The 20,502-nt window shown below is 40.5% G+C and overlaps 1 protein-coding gene across 2 annotated transcripts in view; it reads left to right on the plus strand.

Moving 5' to 3' along the window:
- Positions 1-6,176, plus strand: part of LOC115046143 (cadherin-4-like) — a 226,126-nt gene extending 219,950 nt beyond the window's left edge. For both annotated transcript variants that reach the window (XM_029506308.1, XM_029506309.1), the window contains 3 exons: positions 131-270; positions 367-531; positions 2,081-6,176. In XM_029506308.1, coding sequence (XP_029362168.1) covers positions 131-270; positions 367-531; positions 2,081-2,287 — 512 coding nt within the window. In that variant the 3' untranslated portion in view covers positions 2,288-6,176. The remainder of the gene's footprint in view (positions 1-130; positions 271-366; positions 532-2,080) is intronic.
- Positions 6,177-20,502: the final 14,326 nt, after the last annotated feature.

A 20,502-nucleotide genomic window follows, 5' to 3' on the forward strand; every position in this document is an offset into this window, starting at 1 on the left:
TCAGCTAAGCTTCTCAGGCTTCACAGCTGGCTGTTAATGACAGGTGTACGATATTTCCTGATTGTTTCTTCTGCTTTTTGGACGCGGGTCGCCATCGTTAACCTCGGGTTCACTGCGTGTGTCACTGCAGGCATGGTGCTGTTGTTTGTGGTGTGGATCAAACGCAGGGAGAAAGAGAGGCAAACGAAGCAGCTGCTAATCGACCCCGAAGACGATGTCAGAGACAACATCCTCAAATACGATGAAGAGGGAGGAGGAGAAGAGGACCAGGTGAGATCCTGAGGGGGGACACACGCACACAAACACATATATACATGCTTTCTTCGTTGGCCTGTGCTCTGCTTACATCTGGATGTCCCTGTGTAGGACTATGACCTGAGCCAGCTGCAGCAGCCCGACTCCTTGGAGCACATCATCAGCAAGCCGCCTGCTGTCCGCCGAGTGGACGAGCGTCCCATCATCCCAGAGTCCCAGTACCCAATTAGACCTGTTGTGCCCCATCCTGGGGACATCGGGGATTTCATTCATGAGGTGAATTACCACACACACACACAAAGCACACATTACATCCCGTAGTTTAACAGTGATTACATGTTTCTCCCGCAACGAGCCGGCCTCTCACTTTCACTTTTCTTCGATCTGACATTTAATTTGATTACCTGTTTCTGGAGGCTGTTCAATATGTAAACTCCAGTGCGGTGATGGAAACAAAGTTGAGTTTTGTGTTACATTGCAGCTGCTCTCACTGTGCCAGGATTATTCACACACGCACAGTATTACACAGACACACACACACACACACCGCTTCAGTGTTGGCACACTGATGCCAGAAAATGCTGATTGACAGACTCGTGACAACGTGTTCACACTCGAGAGGTGTTGGCAGCTGTTCAGCTTTGATCCATCCAGCCTTGACGCGCGCTCTCTCTCTCTCTCTCTCCCCCCCCCCCCCCCCTCACTCACACATGTATTCACCTGATATCGCTCCAGCAGTCTGGTAAAACACAAACACTGCTAACACATGGTGTTCCTGCCATGCACCGCATCCCATGGGGCTGAGGCTTTTTAGGTTTCTATTCGTAGCATTTCTCTATATTTCAGTGAAGTGGTTGAAGTCAAATTCTCTTCAACTCGCTAACCTTCAGGTCAAAAGCATCCAATTGTCATTCAAGTACAGGCTTCGGCACTGGCAGAAAACAGAACGACCACATCACATCTTATTCATGAAACAGCAACAAAATACTGAAGCATAAAGTTTGATCCCGCATTGATCAGACTGAGAAACAAAAAACTGCCAAACATTTATGAATGTTGACCATGAAACTTGCCAATTTATGCAGACACCATTACCGCTGGCCAAAAGGAAAGTTTGCTACAGACAAGTTTATATCCCCCCTCCATGCTGGAGAAATAAGACCCGTGGATGGAGATTTTTGGGGAACTTGACCGCTGACAGTATAGCTGTGGTAATATTCAGGGCAGGTTAGTACGCTGTCATGACAGAATCATAGAAAGCTTTATACCTTTGTAACGACACCCTCGTGTCAAAACTCTTTCCCCTTTCAGTAAAACACTGAGGTGCTTCAGTGTTACTACCATTTGTACTACTTTATACTTTCACTACTCTACAAACAGACAACAACATGGGGGCCAAGTTAACTTGGCTTAAAAACTACAGGATAAAAATTGAGAGATTTGAAGTCAATGGATGGGGCAGATCTGATGGACATGGCCAGGCTATGATGTAGAGAGGGGCCATAAAGGCTGGCCACCTCTGTGTTTATGGTGAGAGCTGGGGATGTTAAAGTGGATAAGTCTTAAGAATATACAAGTCAATAATGTAAAATATATAATAACAATATGAGTCGAGCTGGTAACTTTTGAGCTTGAACAGCTTCACCTCAGCCGCTTCAGTTTCCTGGTTTTTTTTTTTTCTGTCTCTCATGAGTGCATCGAGTGCTGGAATTTATTTCTAACAGCTTTTTGCTTTTCCATTGCTGAACAACCTTCCTTTTCTTAAGCGCATTTTACAGGCATGTGAGCACTGACCGCTGCCTTTCTTCATCTTCGTCCCGTTTAGGGTCTGCGAGCAGCGGACAACGACCCGACTGCTCCTCCTTATGACTCCCTGCTGGTGTTTGATTATGAGGGCAGTGGCTCCACCGCTGGCTCTGTCAGCTCGCTTAACTCCTCCAGCACGGGAGACCAGGACTATGACTACCTCAACGACTGGGGCCCACGCTTCAAGAAGCTGGCTGACATGTACGGAGGAGGGGATGATGATTAAATCTACCCAGTCACACATGCACACATACACTGCACACACACACCCTCGTCCCGTCAGCTGGCCTGCCATGCTCTGTCCCTGGAACATATGGGGCTGTTAAACCCTTACTGAACACACGACTTGTTCACACTGACCAACTGACTGACCGACCAACCAATCAAATTGCCCACCACAGAGGACCAGTCCCGTGAGTCAGTTTCGGGTGCTCTTCTTAACATCACCTGCTGTACGCCTCTTAGACTGAAGCAGAAGCGCTGAATTGCAGGCTTCTTCTAAAATCTTGTGCTTTTGTTTCAGTTTAGGTTTTATGCTGGATGCAGGTTTACGTAACTTTTGTCTGACTTTGTTTTCCTTTAGTTTTTGCAGCTTTTCTTTTGTTTTGTGCGTCTTCACTCCCTTTAGATTTGACTCGATTCCAAGGGGTGTTCACTTTTCCCTCGCTGTCTGCCCCCGTCTGCATCTCTGCAGAAGCTTTAGGTTCAGCTTCTTGCTTTGTCTGAGGGGAACAGAAGGAAGAAAACGAAGAACAGAGATATGAAAGTCCTTCTTTCTTGAACTTGAATCACTTAGAACAGAAGCACTGTTGTTTAAAAAGTGCCTTCAGTGGTGCGTATTTTAGCAGACTCCCGCTAACTCAGGATTGGTTGCCATTTTCTGGGCTTTTACGCCCCCATATGACCCCTGACCCTTTAACTCAGACCTTCCCTTGTCTTTTCCGTGGTCCTGCAGGGCTGTGGTAGCAGCGGGAGATGCCAGTGCTGGTTTCAGAGGAGCATTGGCTGGCTTACGAGGGCGCTTTATGTAGACGTACTGTACATAGGCCTACAGTGTGTCTGTAAGTTATGGACAAATCATTAACTTTTCAAGTCAGGCATATCTGTGCTCTTAGATCACAGCCAACTTGAATGTGGTTAATTAGATCACAAAAATACACTATGGGACTGTCTTAGAGAAGAAATGCATTGTGTGTCTTTGTTTATCGTGGCTTCGATAGCAGCTGTGTTTGTTTTGAGCTCTGATTCTTTGCACCTCAAACTTGTTCCTAAATTTTAAAGACTGACAAGTCAAGTATGTAACCTCTATAATGTTACCGTATACAAAGTACATAGGAGGGTTATTCAAGGACACTCTGCCTTTAATGTTTGCATGTTTATCCCGACACCCAAAGGTCATTAGCAAGGCACCAGTAATTGTGTGATAAATGTGACAAAGAAAACTATATAAACTGTACAAACATGAGGGAAAAGAAAATAGTGGAGAAATTCATATAGCTGTTTAGAACATCACACACAGAGTTGTGAGCTTCCTTGAGCCACTTCCTGAGCCCCTGTTTTGTTTCGTTTTTTTCTTCTTGTGTGTCTCGACAAAATTTTTAATATACAAATTTTGGTGCTGGTCCCTGTCACAGAAACTGGGGAAATTGAGCCTCAGCCAGGGATTTAGCGCCTTCACAATCTGTCTCTCCCCAGGCAGCATTTCATTCATTTCAAATTTTCTCCTGAAATTTTTGGCTGCAAGTTCAAGAGGTTTGGAGAAGAAGTTAGAGAAAAGGGAAAGTCTGTTGTGAAGTTCTACACTTTGTCGAAGCCAGACTTGCAAAACTAAAGCTTCAGTAATAACGCTTTAAGAGACAGACATTTTGAAAGACAGTTGTCTTGTGAGTTAATGAAAAAAGCAGCACGACCCATGAGCTTTTGTAATCATATTTCAGCCCCCCAGAACTGCATATACATAAAGAAGTGGGGTAGGAAAAAAGGAAAAAAAAAAAAAAAAAAAAAGGGGGCGCTTTAGTCTTCGTATTAAATAATAAATAAATATGGAGGCTGAATAGCGCTGAATGATAGAAAGGTTTAATCATTCCTTATCTCCTGTGTGTCCATTGAAATTCTCCTCAGTGGTAACAAGTTTCAACTTGATGTGGACTGACTTGATCTTCGATTAATTATGAATATGAGGAATGTTTGGAGGGAATCTTCTTAATGGCAGTGCTATTCATTCGATGTGATGTTAAGGATTCTCCTCTCACAAATGCTTTTGTCTCCTTCTATTTTTCAATTGATCCTCGCTGGCTTACGGTTCATTTAAACAGTTTTTTCCAAATGGCCTTAAAAAGGATAAAAATGTAGAATCCAATGCAAGGGGGGGAAAAAAAAAAACTATCTGTGTGGACAGAAAATAATTGAGAGATAAAGTATTAAGTGGTAATGCACGTACTCATCATACCATTAAAGAATAATAAGGATGAGGGTGTCATTTACTATCAACAAGGATAGGAAAGTCGATATATGATTAATAAGGTCAACAGGGTAGGAATCTCTTGATTTAGATTCAAAGATAAATGGGTGAAAATTGCACCTTACAGGACTAAACCGACAACAGTGATTTTCAGGACAGCTGTCAGCTGAGAGACCGTAGACATGAGAAAAGTAGTGATTTCCACCCACTGCTGGAAAAGCTCTTATCTATCGATTGCTCCTCAGCCTTCAGAATATCTCCGCAAAATAAACACAGCTGTTACTTTCTGCTATTTGTGATTATTTCTGACTTATAAATGTCGTATACACAGATCATTTTTCTACATTTGGTGAAACGATTGATCTGTTTCCGTGCGGTCTTTTTCCGTTTTCTTTCACTGTCGTTTCGTTCCGTATGAAAACTTGGCAAGGTGTATGTCGCCACAGAGAAAGCCATGTGCATTTTCAAAGAATCTCTGTGATTCTAAACGGGCTTACAGCCATACTCTTGTCACTGTTCAAGTAAATCATGGTGAAGAGGTCCCATTTCGAACCAACCTGTACAGTCCATGCTAGCACACACTCACTCCTCTAGGCCTTACTGTATATATGTGAGTGTTCTATACTATATAAATCCTTTGAGCATTGATCTAATTCAGCTGCGGCGCTCCGACCCTACTGACGGCAATCCATATATCCATTCACGGTGTGCTGTCTTGTCAGAGGTTTAGGTTGGATTCAAGGCCAAACATAACGAGAGCCCCCCACCCCTACACACACACACACACACACACACACACACAGAATTATGACAGAATGCAGTTTTGATACTGAATGTTATCAATGATTTGCAGTGACACACGGCAACAAATCATCTGTGGAGGCTATCAAACATGGCCCCCATTAAAATCCAATTTGTACGGAGAATTGACAGAAAATTGATCATCACGAGTTCCCGTTACATACTTGGTCCGCTTGTATTTTCAGTGACCCCTCGCTAAAGTGGGGGGAGAATTAGCCAATGAGAATGAGCGAAGAAGCGTCAAACTACTATAGTGGCACGGCTGTGTTAGCTCCTCTGCCTCCTTGATCCGGCGTTATTAAATGGGTGCTTGGTCTCACTCTGGATACTGCCTCACCACGGACACACACGTGATGGTATGCTCCAGCAGAAGCCACACTTTTTTGTCTTTATTTGGCCAGAAATATACAAACAGGCAGTAGCGTTTCGTACAAGTTCCCCCGATACGGCTCAAGTCCAAGTGTACATAATGTAGTATTTGCTTGAAGCTAAACAGACCAAGTTAGGCAAACTGTATCTGTACAATTGGAGCTTTCTGCATGTGTCTTTTTTTTATATTGGACAGATGAGTTCTATAACTGTAATCATACAACATTTTAAAATGTGTCGCAGCCCGCATGACCGAGGTTGCAGTCCAGAAGGGATTCTGGTGTACCATACTCACATAGTTTCAAATGGAGGAGAAAAAAAAAAAAAAAAAAGCTTAAAAAATTATTGCACAGTTACTGAGTCAAAAGACTTCTTTTGTAAATTGTCAACAGCACAAATATTTTGTATTGTTGTTTGTACCATTTTGTAAGAAAATGAAGGAAAACAAAAAAAAAAAAAAAAACGGAAAAACAAAACAGAAAGAGTTGTTTCAAGCGTGTGTTTATAGTGCCACTGCAATCTTGGTTTCCAAATACCGTACAGTACATGCGCAGCCTTGCAGATCAACCTTGTAATATAGACGCTGAGCTGTTGACTCCCTGTCAGCACCATGTGTTATAAATAAAATTTCCCCTCCTTATAAGAACACCGGCTCCTGTCTCTTTTTTTCGTCACCCACTGACTTCTGCAAGCAACGTATTTCAATAAAATAATGATGGGATTGTTGTCCGTGTGAGTCAGGCAACTTCCCACGATATTCAATTTAAGTTTCGTTTGGAAATGGTGACCCATCGAATGAAGTGATAAAATATCAAAATGGAAGTCCTCAAGTAAATAGATAGTAGGTGGATAGTAAATAGATGCCTTCCTATAGAGGAAGCAAAAAGCTGAATTATTCTACAAAGACACATCAGCTGCGAACCAGGTTTTTTTTTTTTTTTTTTTTTCCTGGGGAGAGAAAAGCTGCATGAATTTTCAGTGAATTTGATCGAACTGACTTTGACTGACAGCTTTTGGAGTTTGCATTTGCACTGTAGATGACATAACAAAGTGCTACTTACAGGCAAAATAATTAGGTATGTGCTGTGATGGTGTACCCGCATGGTCGTTAGCATGAAAGTGTTTCCTTAAAAGTGTTCCGCGCAGAGACGCAATGGCAAATTTCCACAATGTTAGCGTCAAAATCACTGAAAATTTTCTGCATAGATTTAATATGTGGACGATTGAGTTTTGTGTCTCAAATTTGTTTTAGTCCAAGCCACCAACGAACATAAGCCAAAATGATCAGCACAATTATGGCTTTTAATTTCCCAACTGGTCAGATTATGAAGTCAATCTAAGCTAAAGCACAAGAAGTCAGTCGCTCCAGCATCCCCCGTGACCTGGAAACGGACAAGTGGTAAAAGATGAATGAGTGAATAAGTCAGTCTGAAAATAGACATAGATGCAATCGCTCTCTTTCCTTCTTATTTTCCATCTTCCTTTCCCCCCCATCTATGCTTCAGACGTCCTTGCTGCATGTATTATGCCGCCTCATACAAATTTTCATCCTCTACTTGAGTCTTGGAATTTTCTATTGCACACGAAAAATATTTCTGACAGTGAAAATCTTGTTTTGGGCCAAAAGAGTCAGTTAACGGCAGTTTGCAACCTATATGCAGACATTTACACTAAACTGTTCACCTGCAACATTACTGTATCGCTACCGCTTTCATCGTGTTGTCTTACCAACCAGACAGACGATCCATTTTGACTTCAGTGGAGCATTTAGCAACTTAAAAACCAGAGCATAGTATCCAGTGGGCATCTGTCGCTGGGACTGAAATATCAACCATCTGAATACGCCTCCCCTGCTCCTTTTCCAGTCATGGAGACGAGCCTATTGTAGCCCATGGATAAGCTTTACCTACTCTGGGTAACTGTAAAAACAGGAAATTCAGACGTGTAGATGTTACAGACTCTGACTAACAAAATTAACCAATTTTATTCTTCAGATAATTTCATGTGTGGCGTTTTTTGAACAGCAGCAATGGAACACATTGGTTTCATTTTGGAGCCTGTGTTAAGAGATCAGAGCAGACACGCTGCTTGTGTGACACACATTTCACACGTCTCGCAGCTCCAAGGTTCCGCGTTTCACCTGTTTTTTTTTTTTTTGTTGTTGTTTTGTTTTTTGTTTTTTTGTTGCTGTTATTTTTGCCCGAGACGTGCGTTTGTCTCCCAGCAAAATGTGACAGAGAAAAGACTTCTTGATACCAATATGATAAAAGATAAGCTGACATAAGAGTAACATTACACCACGGCTGTCAACTCTGCGCCTAGGCTGACTCAAAATATTATTACTCAGATGCAAAAAGAAATCCCAAATTTTTAATCCTTTTACCAGCTGCATGTGGAAATTGAGGCATTGTGGAGCCATTTTCTTCCATAAATGAATTATTGAATTATTGAAATTAAGAGGGTTGTAAATTCTTTGTGCAAGATAGAGGTAGCAGAATTATGATATAATGATATAGGATTTGTAGTAGCACTAACATTTGCAGTGTGCTCTCTGACATTTTACTTTAGTTTGAAATCTTTTTTTTTTTTCTTTTCTTTTTTCATGAAAACAGAGGAAACCTGTAAGTAGAAGAAGAAATCAGTTAGCAGTTAGTGCAGGAAGTCAATGCAGCGTGAGGAAGGGGATGAGATGACCCTTGCTTGTTCTGTCTCAGCACAGCAGGTCAATGAACCAACAGCAGACTGCATCTCCTCCTCATTGATTGACCTGTCAGAGCATGTCAATGCAGACGCACACAGAATAAGACCTGCTGTCGCGCGCTGCTAGCCCAAACAGACAGACACACAGAAATTTCTCCCATCAGCGTAAGTAAATTATAAAATGAAACCTGCTGCTGGCCCACCAGCAGGCAGAATACAGGCTTGACAGGAGACGGCAGAATGGATTAATTCAAGGTATCAGTCACACAATTTTGAGAATTGCCCCATACTTTAACCGTGAGTGAATTTATCCATGTGGGTGGTTTACGGCTGATATTGAGCCACACTGTAACTTATTTTGCCAGCTATCACTTGTTAAGTCTTACAGGTCACAGATTTCCCCACATTACTGAATCTGAGAGGGAGGTTGATGTTTAAAATGTCTAACTTGTCTCGAAGAGGGAGCATGACTCCCATTGATGGGACAGTTTGACATTTTAGCATGCACGGTCTTTTGATCTTATGCGGAGACATTTTTGCATTAATATTTGCTTTCTTACCAGTCCAAATATCGCAAGTTTAACATAAAACTTAACTTGCCAAAAACTTTCTCGAGCAGTGAAAAGTAATTGTACCGACATAATGCTCATGATATCTCTGCATTGCCACAGAAGGAAGATAAAGAGATTGAAATCCAACCTCTTGTCTTATAAAGCCAACAATACCTGAAATTCTTACTAACTAAACAGCTGTGGATGCTAACATGGGCCATATAACAATGGTATAGAAGTTTACATGAGACAAGTTCTGCCAGCCAGCAGCTTCTTAGCTCTAGCTTGACCTTGAAAATTCGAATAATTTTACCGGCTGTATTCAAAGTTTGGAAAAAAAAAAAAAAAAAATCTAAAATGCTTTATTTCCAACCCTGTTTCCTACAAATAAAATTTATATTTGGTACAATGTAAGAGTAAATACGTTACAGTGTCACCTGAAGAAACTACAGCAATATAGCACCTGTTTTAGGCTGCATTATAACAATTCAATGGCGTTATCAGTAGCTGTGTTTTCTAAAAGCTAATTATGTCTCTGTTGAATAGATATGCATCAGCGTTAACCAAACAATACACTATAAAAGTAAATAATACTGCGTACTAATTAATCTTTTTATTAGTTTGTTTGTTTTTGGTTTTTTTTGGGCTGCATTGTGAAAAAGCTGACACCTGAATTCATTCTGGTTTTATTGTTGTTGCAAATAGGCACAAAAATATCAGAAAATGAGGTGATATTTCAGTTAGTGAAGCGCACAAGAGACCATGTAATCTACAAGAGTAAAAAGCTGTGTCCTCCAACTCGTCCGACTCTTTGTGTCAAATACAAAATACAAAAAAGATCACATGCAGCCGCTTTGCCATAAAGGCTTTGATTAAGATACAGTGAGTTTGTCAAAATTGTAAGACAACTAAGTTTAAGCCAGGTCATTCACTGTCCCATGACAGTGATTAATTAGACATGAGCTTTGCTAATGACATCATTAATGAAGATAATTAACTCATTAAGCTCTCTGTCAACATACTTATCATCATAAAACACAATTGGTTCTTATATTACTTCATAAATTAAAGGAGTAACACTAAACCTTGTTGCACTATGACCAAATTATACCTATATGTGAATTCATCGTCAGTTTGGTGAATCCAATTAAATTAGGATGTCTGGATAAAGTTACTCAGTGAGTCTTGGAGAAAAAAAAAAAAGGGCAATGATATGTTTGCAAAAAACACATATTCCCCAGTGTTTATCTGTGTTTTCTTTTCTATACTCCCTGACCCCCGAAGGGTTGCGAAGCAGCGGTTGAAAATTGTTCTCTGGCAAGAAGGGGAATCTAATCTGTTTTATTCATTTTAGGTGGAAAGGGCTTTGATATCTGATTTGATATCTATCTTCTTGAAGAACTTTTGAGACACTTTGCTCATGTAAAAGTAGTAATGGCACGATGAACAGTTACTTTATAATTGTCTTCTGCTGCACTTCCGTTTTCCAGTAAATATATGTAGCTGGATCTATCTGCGTTGGATCTGTGGATATCGTGTTTATGCAAGTTGCCTCATTGGACACATATCTGCTAGAGTGGCTAATTCCAAATTCATGCTTACTCATGACAATAGATTTATCAGCTGAACCAGACAAGATGACTGATACCATAGATGGACTGAGAGTTATTTAGATTTCTCATTCGGCGTTTTGTGGAACTAATTACACAAGTGTCCAAGATAACATTGTTGCGAAACAGATGAATTCTGAATCAACAAACGTCAAAAATCATGATCCAAACATTGGCTTGTCAATGCGGGGATTTTGTCTGAGATAAGCCTTGATATCAGGACGAACAATATGCATCAGACTGACGTTTCAGATGTCCCGTTTTGCCCAGATAATTCATCCGTTGTCTTTTTCATCTTAGATTAGAAAATTTTGCTGCCACTTCTTTGACTCATTGTGTAATGTGGTGTTTCCGAAACATTAACAAGCTGTCACAGATGCGCTCTTATCATTTCGAATTTGAATCTAATTGTTGCATATAGCGGGCCAAAAAAAATAAAAATAAATGAGAATATATATTTATATATATATTCCCTGACAGAGGAAGCTGTGTAGACAGAGTGAGACCAGCCATCCATCTAAAACCATTTATTTATATTCCCCCTCCATTCCTCCATGATGGCCTGAGGATTTAAGCAACAGAAGAGGATGTGGGAAGGAGGGAATGGCCAATGTCTGACTGGATATCCATCTAACTGCTGCTTTAGTGGACCGCCAGCGGACCCAGACGTAGCACATATAGAGTCAAATAGAGATGGCGGGGTGCTCTGTGTAATGTATTTACTCCGAATGATCCAAAGTGCGGTGCTCTGTGTAATAAGAATAAACAAATAGCCCCGCCGCATTGGCATTATTGTCTTACATCAATGTTGATTTATTCACAGCCATGGCGGGCTATCATATGTAGATTGCCTGATGCCCCCACAGTGAACTCCTCATCTTTCAGAGAGTATCTCTACTGTTGGGGAGGAGTGGGATCTTAAGAGAAATGAAAAAGGGTTCAAACAGTCAAGAATAGCACAAAGCCATGCTGGGAAGCAATCGTGAAGCTTTACACTGACATTTCCATAGGTCATCACATCGACAGAAGACATGTGATTGATACAGAGCTCGCTAAAGAACACAATGTACCGATGGTTGAATTAGGTAGGATGATAATGATACAATGACCATTGTATCTAAAAGCTTGGATTGGAAGCGATCGCTTCCTCTCCGGTCAGCGAGACCACACCCGAGAGGGAACAGCTGCAGCTGACCACATTACGGCTGGCGAGGGACAGAGATAAAGGAGTGAAGCTCTGGGCCCATAGTACTGCCTGAAATCAGATTTAGATTCCATTCTTACATCCAAATCATATTATGCTCCACAGCTATTCACAGAGTAGCTATCTATCACTCACATACACACACACACACACACACACACACACACACACACACGCATTGTCAACATGATCCGACCATCTGTCAGTACTTACCTACACAGAGCTTCAAGATACAGCCCTCTGTGTTAGCTATCGCTTTGACATCTTCCCCGCTGCGTGCATGCTTTGGTGTGGCGAACAGATACGAAGCCCCAAATTGCTGCATCAACACATTCAGCCATATTAATAATAAATAAACAATCCACATCCGAACAATACATTTCCCATTCAAATGGGCGGACATGTTTGATTTATGAGACCTTGGTACAATAATAAATGCTCCGCTTTCATGACTAAAATCTGAAATATTAATCTGAAGATACAGCTTTGGGAATCGAATGCACAATAATATGCAGGCTGAGGAAAAACCCCCAGACAGAAAAAGACAATGTTCTTATTGTTTTGGTCGGTGTGAAATGTCTTACATGCCAAATCCCCCTTGTGCTCTTTTGTTCCAAATCTTCCATTTTTTTCATTTTCATGCAAGAGTTTACCGTCTCCCTTATGAGAGGACTTAACTAATTTCATCTCTATATTCCAATGCCGAGCTCTTTTTAACAAACACCAATGCCACTTTTTTTTTTTTTTTTTTTAAACTAAATCTCATGATGGTTTTAACAGTGTTTCGTCCAAAAGATAGCTATTCCAAATCTGTACTTGGCACGAATGGCTGGATATCTGTATGAAGCCGAGCCGTCTGTACCTCGCTCCGCTCCCTCTGACGGGTGAAGATGTACAGATCAAACGCGCAATTCTGCTGCTGTGTTGAAGGCTCGCGCCTGCAGCAGAAGGTCAGCAGCTGATTGGTGCACTGTCTGACCACATCATCAAGGAGGCCGATGATTTGATACGGCTCTGAAACGATAGGCCATTTTGCTCAGCGGATAACGTGCAGCGTTTTCAAAGAGTGAAGTCGGTCAGTGCAAACGTTGCTTTGAGGGACGAGTGAAGACAGAAAATTTGGATTCTCGGCCATGATAAATTTCATTTTGAGGCACAGATCAATTACTGCTGTGCTCTCACGTTGCGCTGAAAAGTTTATTGGGAAATTTAAAGTTTAAAGCTGTTAATAGCGCCAAAAAGACACAAGCAGATTAAGGTGTGATTTTTATTTATTTATTTATTTAGGTCAGAATTTGGCTCCAACTTATTTTGGTTATTAGTAAACTAAGAGTTTAACTAAGTTTTTTTTTTTTTTAGGCGCAATAACACCTGATTTTCTATTTTTTATTCATCTTTTCTTTTTTATCTCAGACAATCTTTTCATGGTGTGAAAATATTTTTTCTCACTTAACTTGCTGCCTTTGGGGAGCGTGTGTTTGTGTGTATGTCAATGTGTGAATGAAGGGCAAATTATAAAACATACAAATGTAGTCCGCGTGCTAGTTATCATTGTGATCTTTTCTTTAACAAAACATCCAAAGCCAAAATTTATATATATATTTTTTTTTTTTAAAGCTGTACAAAAAAAGACACTTTCTGTGCTTTCATGTTCCTTAAACCTGCCATCCTTTATTTATTTATTTTGCATTTTCTCAACAAACTGAACAAAACACCGCCACCGTCATTACCTTTTTTGGGTTTTAATGTTGAGCATGCAGGCAAAAAGAAGTCTATTACATATCAACAAGAAATAGCGTAATGTTAGTGGGGTTTTTTTCTATTTCATGTATTTATTTGGCTGATTGACAAGTCAAATTCCAATATTCTTCTCTCTTTGCTTGTTCAATTGTCTGCTGTGCTCAATAGGCAACAGAGGTTTACTAACTCAGTAGGTCTGCTGCTTTATAGGAGCTGGTAGAAACACTGATGTTAGCAGTGCTGGCCATAAAAACAAGAATGTGTAAGTTCCAACACAGCAAATGGCCGTTTCATATCATACAGTGCATGCTGTTTGATGCCCTGTTTGTTATTGAAGCTTCTTTGGTGACTCTCTTTTCTCCGGTGACGATTTGAATGAAAATTAGAAGACTTTACCCCACGCTTCCATTTTTTTTTTGTTCCATATAATGAATAGTACTTTAAACTCTCACTGTGGATTTAGATTAAAAATTGCTCACCAGGTCACTTTAAGCCTTTGAAATTGCGCTCTTATAAATTTTCCTTCACAGCCATTTAACTTCAAGTGCATGACTGACAAACCATTATGTATGGCCATTATTACCCAAACCTCCATTCTTGAAGCCGCTCTGCTTGATTAGTAGAAAAGATGATGTCACAGCATGTGGTGTCTTCTCGACCACCTTGGGTTGCAGGAAATTGACATATTGATGAGTGTGGCTGTCAGGTGGCAGGTTTCTATTAGAAACGTGTGCATATTTTCTGTCACATATTCATTACCATTTTAGTTAAGGTAGATGTAAAAAAAAAAGATCAAATATATATATATATATATATATATATATAAAACTGTCAAAATGTGCCTTTAAATGATTTATGTTAGAAACAAACAATTGTGAGCTAATGTGTAGAGTCACGATCGCATGATCAGAGGTCACTGTTGAGCGGGACTGTGGTTCAAAACACTGTGGTCATTGGCGTCATTTGTGTCTTACTTTGTGCTATGCTTATATTTCCTTCATGTGGTTATTATATGATTTAAGCTTGTGTATCAGCGGACACTGAGAAGTGTGCTTTTGTATTCGTAGTTTTCATGGTGTCGGACAAAGCAAGAGATCAAAAAAGCTAAATAAATCTTCGTCAGTACTGTATGACTCGTGGCCGTCATTGTTTTGAAGTGGTGCAGCGACAGTGACACATAGCTTGAAGAGCGCCAGGTGTATGCATGATGATTGTGTTCACTTCTACTGTTGCACACGCTATAATGCTAACAAGTAAAGAAGTATGACATGTTAATTTAAACAGAAAAAGAAAAAGTGATTTGACAAAGTCGAAGCAGCAAAACTGGATGGGCTACCAGCAGAACATGGCTGTAACTGGTGCACACATTCTGCACCTGGAAATTTGTCAAATCCATAAAATAAGATCAAATGAAATTTATTTACATAGTACCAAATCATAAGAAAGTCACATCAAGGCACTTTACACATAGAGCATGTCTAACCAAACTCAGTGTGGAGTTGTTAAAGAACCCAAACAGTTTGGGGGGGGGGGGGGGGGGGGGGGGACGACTCGGTAGAGAGATGGAGAGAAGATGCCATGGAAAATACAAACAAAATGTACAGAAAGCATACAAGGATTGCAACCTGGCATCACTAAGTGTGCCCTGGGAAATATTAGCAGTAGGGGAGAAGAAGAGATAACAATGGGAAGTGAATGTTGAGGTAATTATGTTTGTCATGATATATTGAAAGCAGGAATCGGCGAGCGAATCAGAATGGCTGACAGCTGTAGCTTGCAGATGCTATCAGACCTCTTGTCCGTGGCAATAAAATGAAAGAGGGTCATTTTAACAAGTACCAGCTGTTCATAGCTAATTTGTTCAATTATGCACAGAGGATGCAGGCGGAGGTTGTTTCTCAGTCCTGAGGGACCTCCTTTCTCTCTCTCTCTCTCTCTCTCTCTCCCTTCACTTCCAGAATGAGCTGAGTAATGGAAATCCATATGAAACACATTAAGCAGGGCGAAAATACAGAAACTATCAGCTTGTGTCTGCGATGATACAGGACATTTCTTGTATTTCACAGAGAGCAACGTCAATGCTAATTGCTGCCAAAACAGCAACTTTGAAGGAACAATTGAGGCAGCAGCTTGGAAAACGCTTTCTCGTGCAACACTGTCCTTATGAATGACCACATATGACTCCTTATGAAAGATGACCACTCATGTGAGAAAGAAGCGCCATATATCCAACAGTGGTGTGTTCGTGAAAACCACTGGAATGCCTGTTTCTGCCTCACCGAGAGCAGTAATGTCATCCAATACACAAGAAAAATGCATTATGGCACAAATAATAATATTATTGTTAGAGATGAGTTCCTGTCTCGCCCCAGATTGATTTAATGCCATGAAGTTTCCTCTGCAGCTTGGGTTTATCCTGACCTTTTAGAGGAAAATCTGATTTAGGAACTTCCTCCTGCCTCCTGCGTGGCTGGCAAATCAGTGCAATTGTTAGTCAGCAATTGGACTGTGAGTCAGTGAGATCACTCAAAACAGTCAATCAGCTCTGAGAAAAACTATTTGATTCCAACTTCAAGTAGCAAAACATAAAACCCCAAAAACAGCTTTTTTGGATAAAGTAGCGTAAATGATATGTGATACTGCACAATTGTTACCAGTGCTCTTGTTTTCTTCTATTATTAGTGCTTGGCAGAGCGGACAATCCTTTTTTGGAAATGTGTTGGAGATAATTCAGTGCTTTACGACGTGCAGTACTCCAGCTGGTAATTAACCATTCCACCTTTTGACCTTTTTCTCTTTTCTTTCCATGACCATATTGAGATTGCTGCAAAAACTTTAGTCCAGGGTAAAAAGTAGCGAACAATCTGAGTATGTAGCGACCTGAGAGTCTCTCATTTTATTTTCAAACCAAACTTTCTGCATGTGACAGCTACACAATCAAGGCAGTAGTAATGATTGGGAAGTAGGAGAGGTTTTTGTGTAAATGTGTCACAAAGGTACATTTGCGGGAAGAAAGTTTCAAAAGGGGTCTGAAAAAAAATCAGCCGAGGCATCAAGCTGGCAACCAGTGCTTGTTTTTGAACTCCAACACTCCCTAGTATGACCTGATTACTCTGTCACATGGTATATAACTCGAGCTCAGTCAGTCGGCAAAGACTCCCCATTATCAGTTCCTGTCCAGCCGAAAATTCACTGAATTTACATTGTACATATCTCCAGCTCGGCGTGCTGAGGTGCTGTGCTGAAATGCCAGAGGTGCAGCTGAGAGGACATCTGGGACAGTGGGCGCTGCTGGACGCTGCTGCAAAATAAAATCTTTCCCTCCAGTATTACATTTTAGGGATACTGCCATCATCTTAACAGGTCAGGATTTCATTTCAGCTTTCATTTTGTTCATTGCTGGTGGATCTGACTCTTCTTTTATCCACATTATGTTTCATTTACAGAACATGAAAACCCTCTCTCCGTTAACTGCAGCTCCATCCACTCCTCTAAGCGTCTGGGCTCAATCAGCACCTTTTCCCGCAGTGATGGAACCAGGTTTTTTTTTTTTTTTTTAAATAGAGCAGCTCGTAGCTGTAAGGCCAAAATCTGACAAAGAAATGCTGAGTAGCTGCTAAACAGATGACAATGTTCTAGTTGATTTTTTTAATTTGGGCAATCGCGGTTGGGTACGTTTATCATCTTTTTCTCGTCACCAAGACGTAACCTACTATTGAACAGCTGCAAATCATGCTTAATAGCCGGTTTGAGATTGGTGTATTGTTTTAGATTGTGTTCTGTGAACAGACTGCTAAGCAGACCACGGCAAGAGACTTTAAGAAAACATTTTGACTTATAAAATGTGCTCATGGTTGTTATGGGAGCTGAGCTCTGCATGCTTTGTATTTACTTTGCATGGTTAAGTAATAACGTCATGGAGATTGTTGTGTAATTATCTCTTTCTTTCTGTTTTTTTTTTTTTTCCGTTGTTTTTCGGTGCCGCAGTCTTTGGTTCTAGTGATGATAATTCAGTCTGATGATGAGTTTGGTCTGTGTACCACTTTGGCTCAGAGTATCTTATTATTTATTGTTTGCCAATTGCCATTTTGAAGTCTTAAAGTTATTGCTGTGACTGTCGTCAAGGTATATGACCAGATTTGGATGAGAGGATGGCGCTCTGGAGGCGTGAGGAGTATCCGTGGTAACCACACACTGATGTATTCCAATCTTTTTTCTTTTCTTTTTTTTTGTTGTTGTTGATGAACATCATGATGTTTTAAAGAAGTCTTTGAATTTGTGATTGAGACCACAAACTCATCAGGAAAATATTCACTCAGTTCATAAATCAAGTGAGAAGTAGAGCCATTTTCCAAAGAATTTACTTCTTTTTGCAACTAGTGGAGTCGTATCTAATGGTCATTTGGCAGATAGAGATTAAGGGCACTTAACATTGGCTTCATTTTTCAGACCCACAGTCCATGTGCATAGTTTTTAACCTTGTCAAATTGTGTTTTCTTGAAAAACTACAGTATCTGGTAATCGTTGACACTAAATTTCCTGTGGGTGTGAATGTGAGTGTGATTGGTTGTTGGTCTCTGTCTGTCCCTATGTGTTGGTCCAGGGTGTACCCTGAATTCCATGAAGGTGTACCAAGGAAGTGAAGGGCACCAGTGGCAGTCTTAAAAACCGGTGGAGACAGCTGAGTAACCAATGAAATACTTACTAATTCATACTGATAAATCAGTGTGAGAAAACCAAGGTACAGCCAGCCAGGGAGTTCCAGAGAAAAGAAGTATTGTTTCTGAATACCAAGTATATATGGAGTATGGTAAAGGAAAGTGAACTGAAGTTTGTTTGAAGTGGAGCTCACAGTCAGGTTTTTTACTGTAAAAAGAAAAGAAATGGTAAAAAAGGGACAACAGCAGCGCATCGCTCTGATCTGTATACCCGACCCGTTGACGTCTCACACGCTTACAGATATTATTGCATGAAGACACTGAAAATAAAATGAAAAAAAAAAAAAAGAGATGGGTACAATATAACTCTGAAGGCAATTGAAAGCAGCTCCCCAGGAATGTGTTACTGTGTTCTTCTTCACTTTATGATTTGGAATAGGGACAAGATGAGAAATGAGTCTATACTTTAACCCCCCCCCCAAAAAAAAACAAAAAAAACAAAACAAATGTGCTCCTCGTGGGCATTTTCATCATCAGCAAGTAAAAGATGAAGTAAAAAAACAAATGCAACCTCTCTCAAATGTGCAGCCATGGAGGGATTATAATAATAGTAAATCTACAATGAGAAACATTAATGAATAGGGTTAATTTAAAACAATGAATTTAATAATAAAACTGTAGTTTAATATTCAGAGAGGAGCCCAGTAGTATTTTCATTTTTTAGAATTAAACAGTGAGATATATTTAATGTTAAAGTACGCACTTTTTTTACTCTTTAATTATCTTTTTTAATGACTTATTTCTCCAAATATTCCTAATTTTCGCTCCCTTGTTTTCTGGGTTATTTTTCCTATGCTCTGTCTAGATGTAACGGCAGGCAGGCAGCTTTTTTTTTTTTTTTTGTTTTGTTTTTTGTGCCTTATTTGCAGAACTAGATTACACTGCACATCATAGGATGCATTATATTAAAAGTAATATACAAATATGTATTGTTCAAACGGAAAGTTTAAGATTATGAATATTTGAAACCAATTTAAAGATGCACAACGCTCCCAATGAGCTATGACTCAAACGCGACATTTTCAGCTCTGCTGCATCTTGCATCACCACGTATTTCTCTTGGCATAAATATATTTTTGCTTGGCCTGTCAGTACTCTTGAACTCTTAGAGAGCATTTTAACATGATACAACAGGTCTGCTTTGTCCTATCGACTCATTATATTTTCATGGCAGGAGAGCAATATTTACATGCAATATTCTATTTCCAACTGCACAGCCTTCCCAGCTTTATGAAACTTCAGGATCACCACCGACAGCTGATTGAACCACATGCAATGTATCGGTCTGGTTAGCCATGGCTTTAGGAGCGTACACTGGCCTTCCAGAATGCATATCAAGATGTGTGGAATTCATCTTCATAGCTGTCAGTCAAAGACATTATCCTGTGAGCAGCCAGCAGCCGCTCATTATGCAAAATCAAACAAGACTGTAGAATTGAGTTTGGTGTCCCAGAGAATCATAGGTAAATATAGCCTGACAACTCATATTGGAGAAGACTTAGAAGTCGGCCTATGCCTGGATATCAAGACAACGAAGACAACGGTTCGGGCAACAAGAGGCATGAGATACCTTGTCTGCAGAGGAAACAAGAACAAACAACTGTCTAAGCTTGAAATCCGCCAGATCTCAAGGAATATAAGAAAGTGCTTTGGTCTGATCCTTAACGGGGATGTCCATCTGTGTGTGCAGTGGTGTGTGTTTTGTGTGTTTTGTGTGCAGATTCTCTGGGCCTTCACGATGCAGAAGTCAGGGAGTCAGTGCTGGTATAAAATCAGATTGCAGCTGGAAACAAAAGCAACTTTTCTAAGTGTGTGTCAAAAGAAGAAATGCTGTTCCGATAGGTGCAGCCAGCTCGTTTCAGCAGTCCTAACGCACTGGGCTAACGGATACGCAGTGCATGGACTCGGGTCATGTTGGCCGATATGACAGATGTCTCAAACCGTATTCTGAACCTCTGCAGTTGTCAGCCGCTGATTGTATTGTCTTTGAAAGGTGGTGCGACAGTGCCCCCTCATGGAGCCATTCCTTCCCAAACTTGGACCACGACACACTGGATTTCCTTTGTGCAGTGACCAGAAACCTGCCTGGTTTCATGATGAATAACAGAACATCCTTTTCATCGCAGCGTCAGCGGAATGAGATGTCGACAGAGGCTTCAAAAACAGTGTCCACATCGTTTCAAGAACTTGGAAGATCCTGAGCCAGGCTATCTCTGTATCTCGGTATCTCTGCAGACGTCACACTGTTGCCAAGGAGCTCAAAATGTCTTCAATCTGCGCAGTAGAT

Source organism: Echeneis naucrates, chromosome 7 (genome assembly GCF_900963305.1).
Source record: "Echeneis naucrates chromosome 7, fEcheNa1.1, whole genome shotgun sequence".
In the NCBI taxonomy this organism is placed as follows: domain Eukaryota; kingdom Metazoa; phylum Chordata; class Actinopteri; order Carangiformes; family Echeneidae; genus Echeneis; species Echeneis naucrates.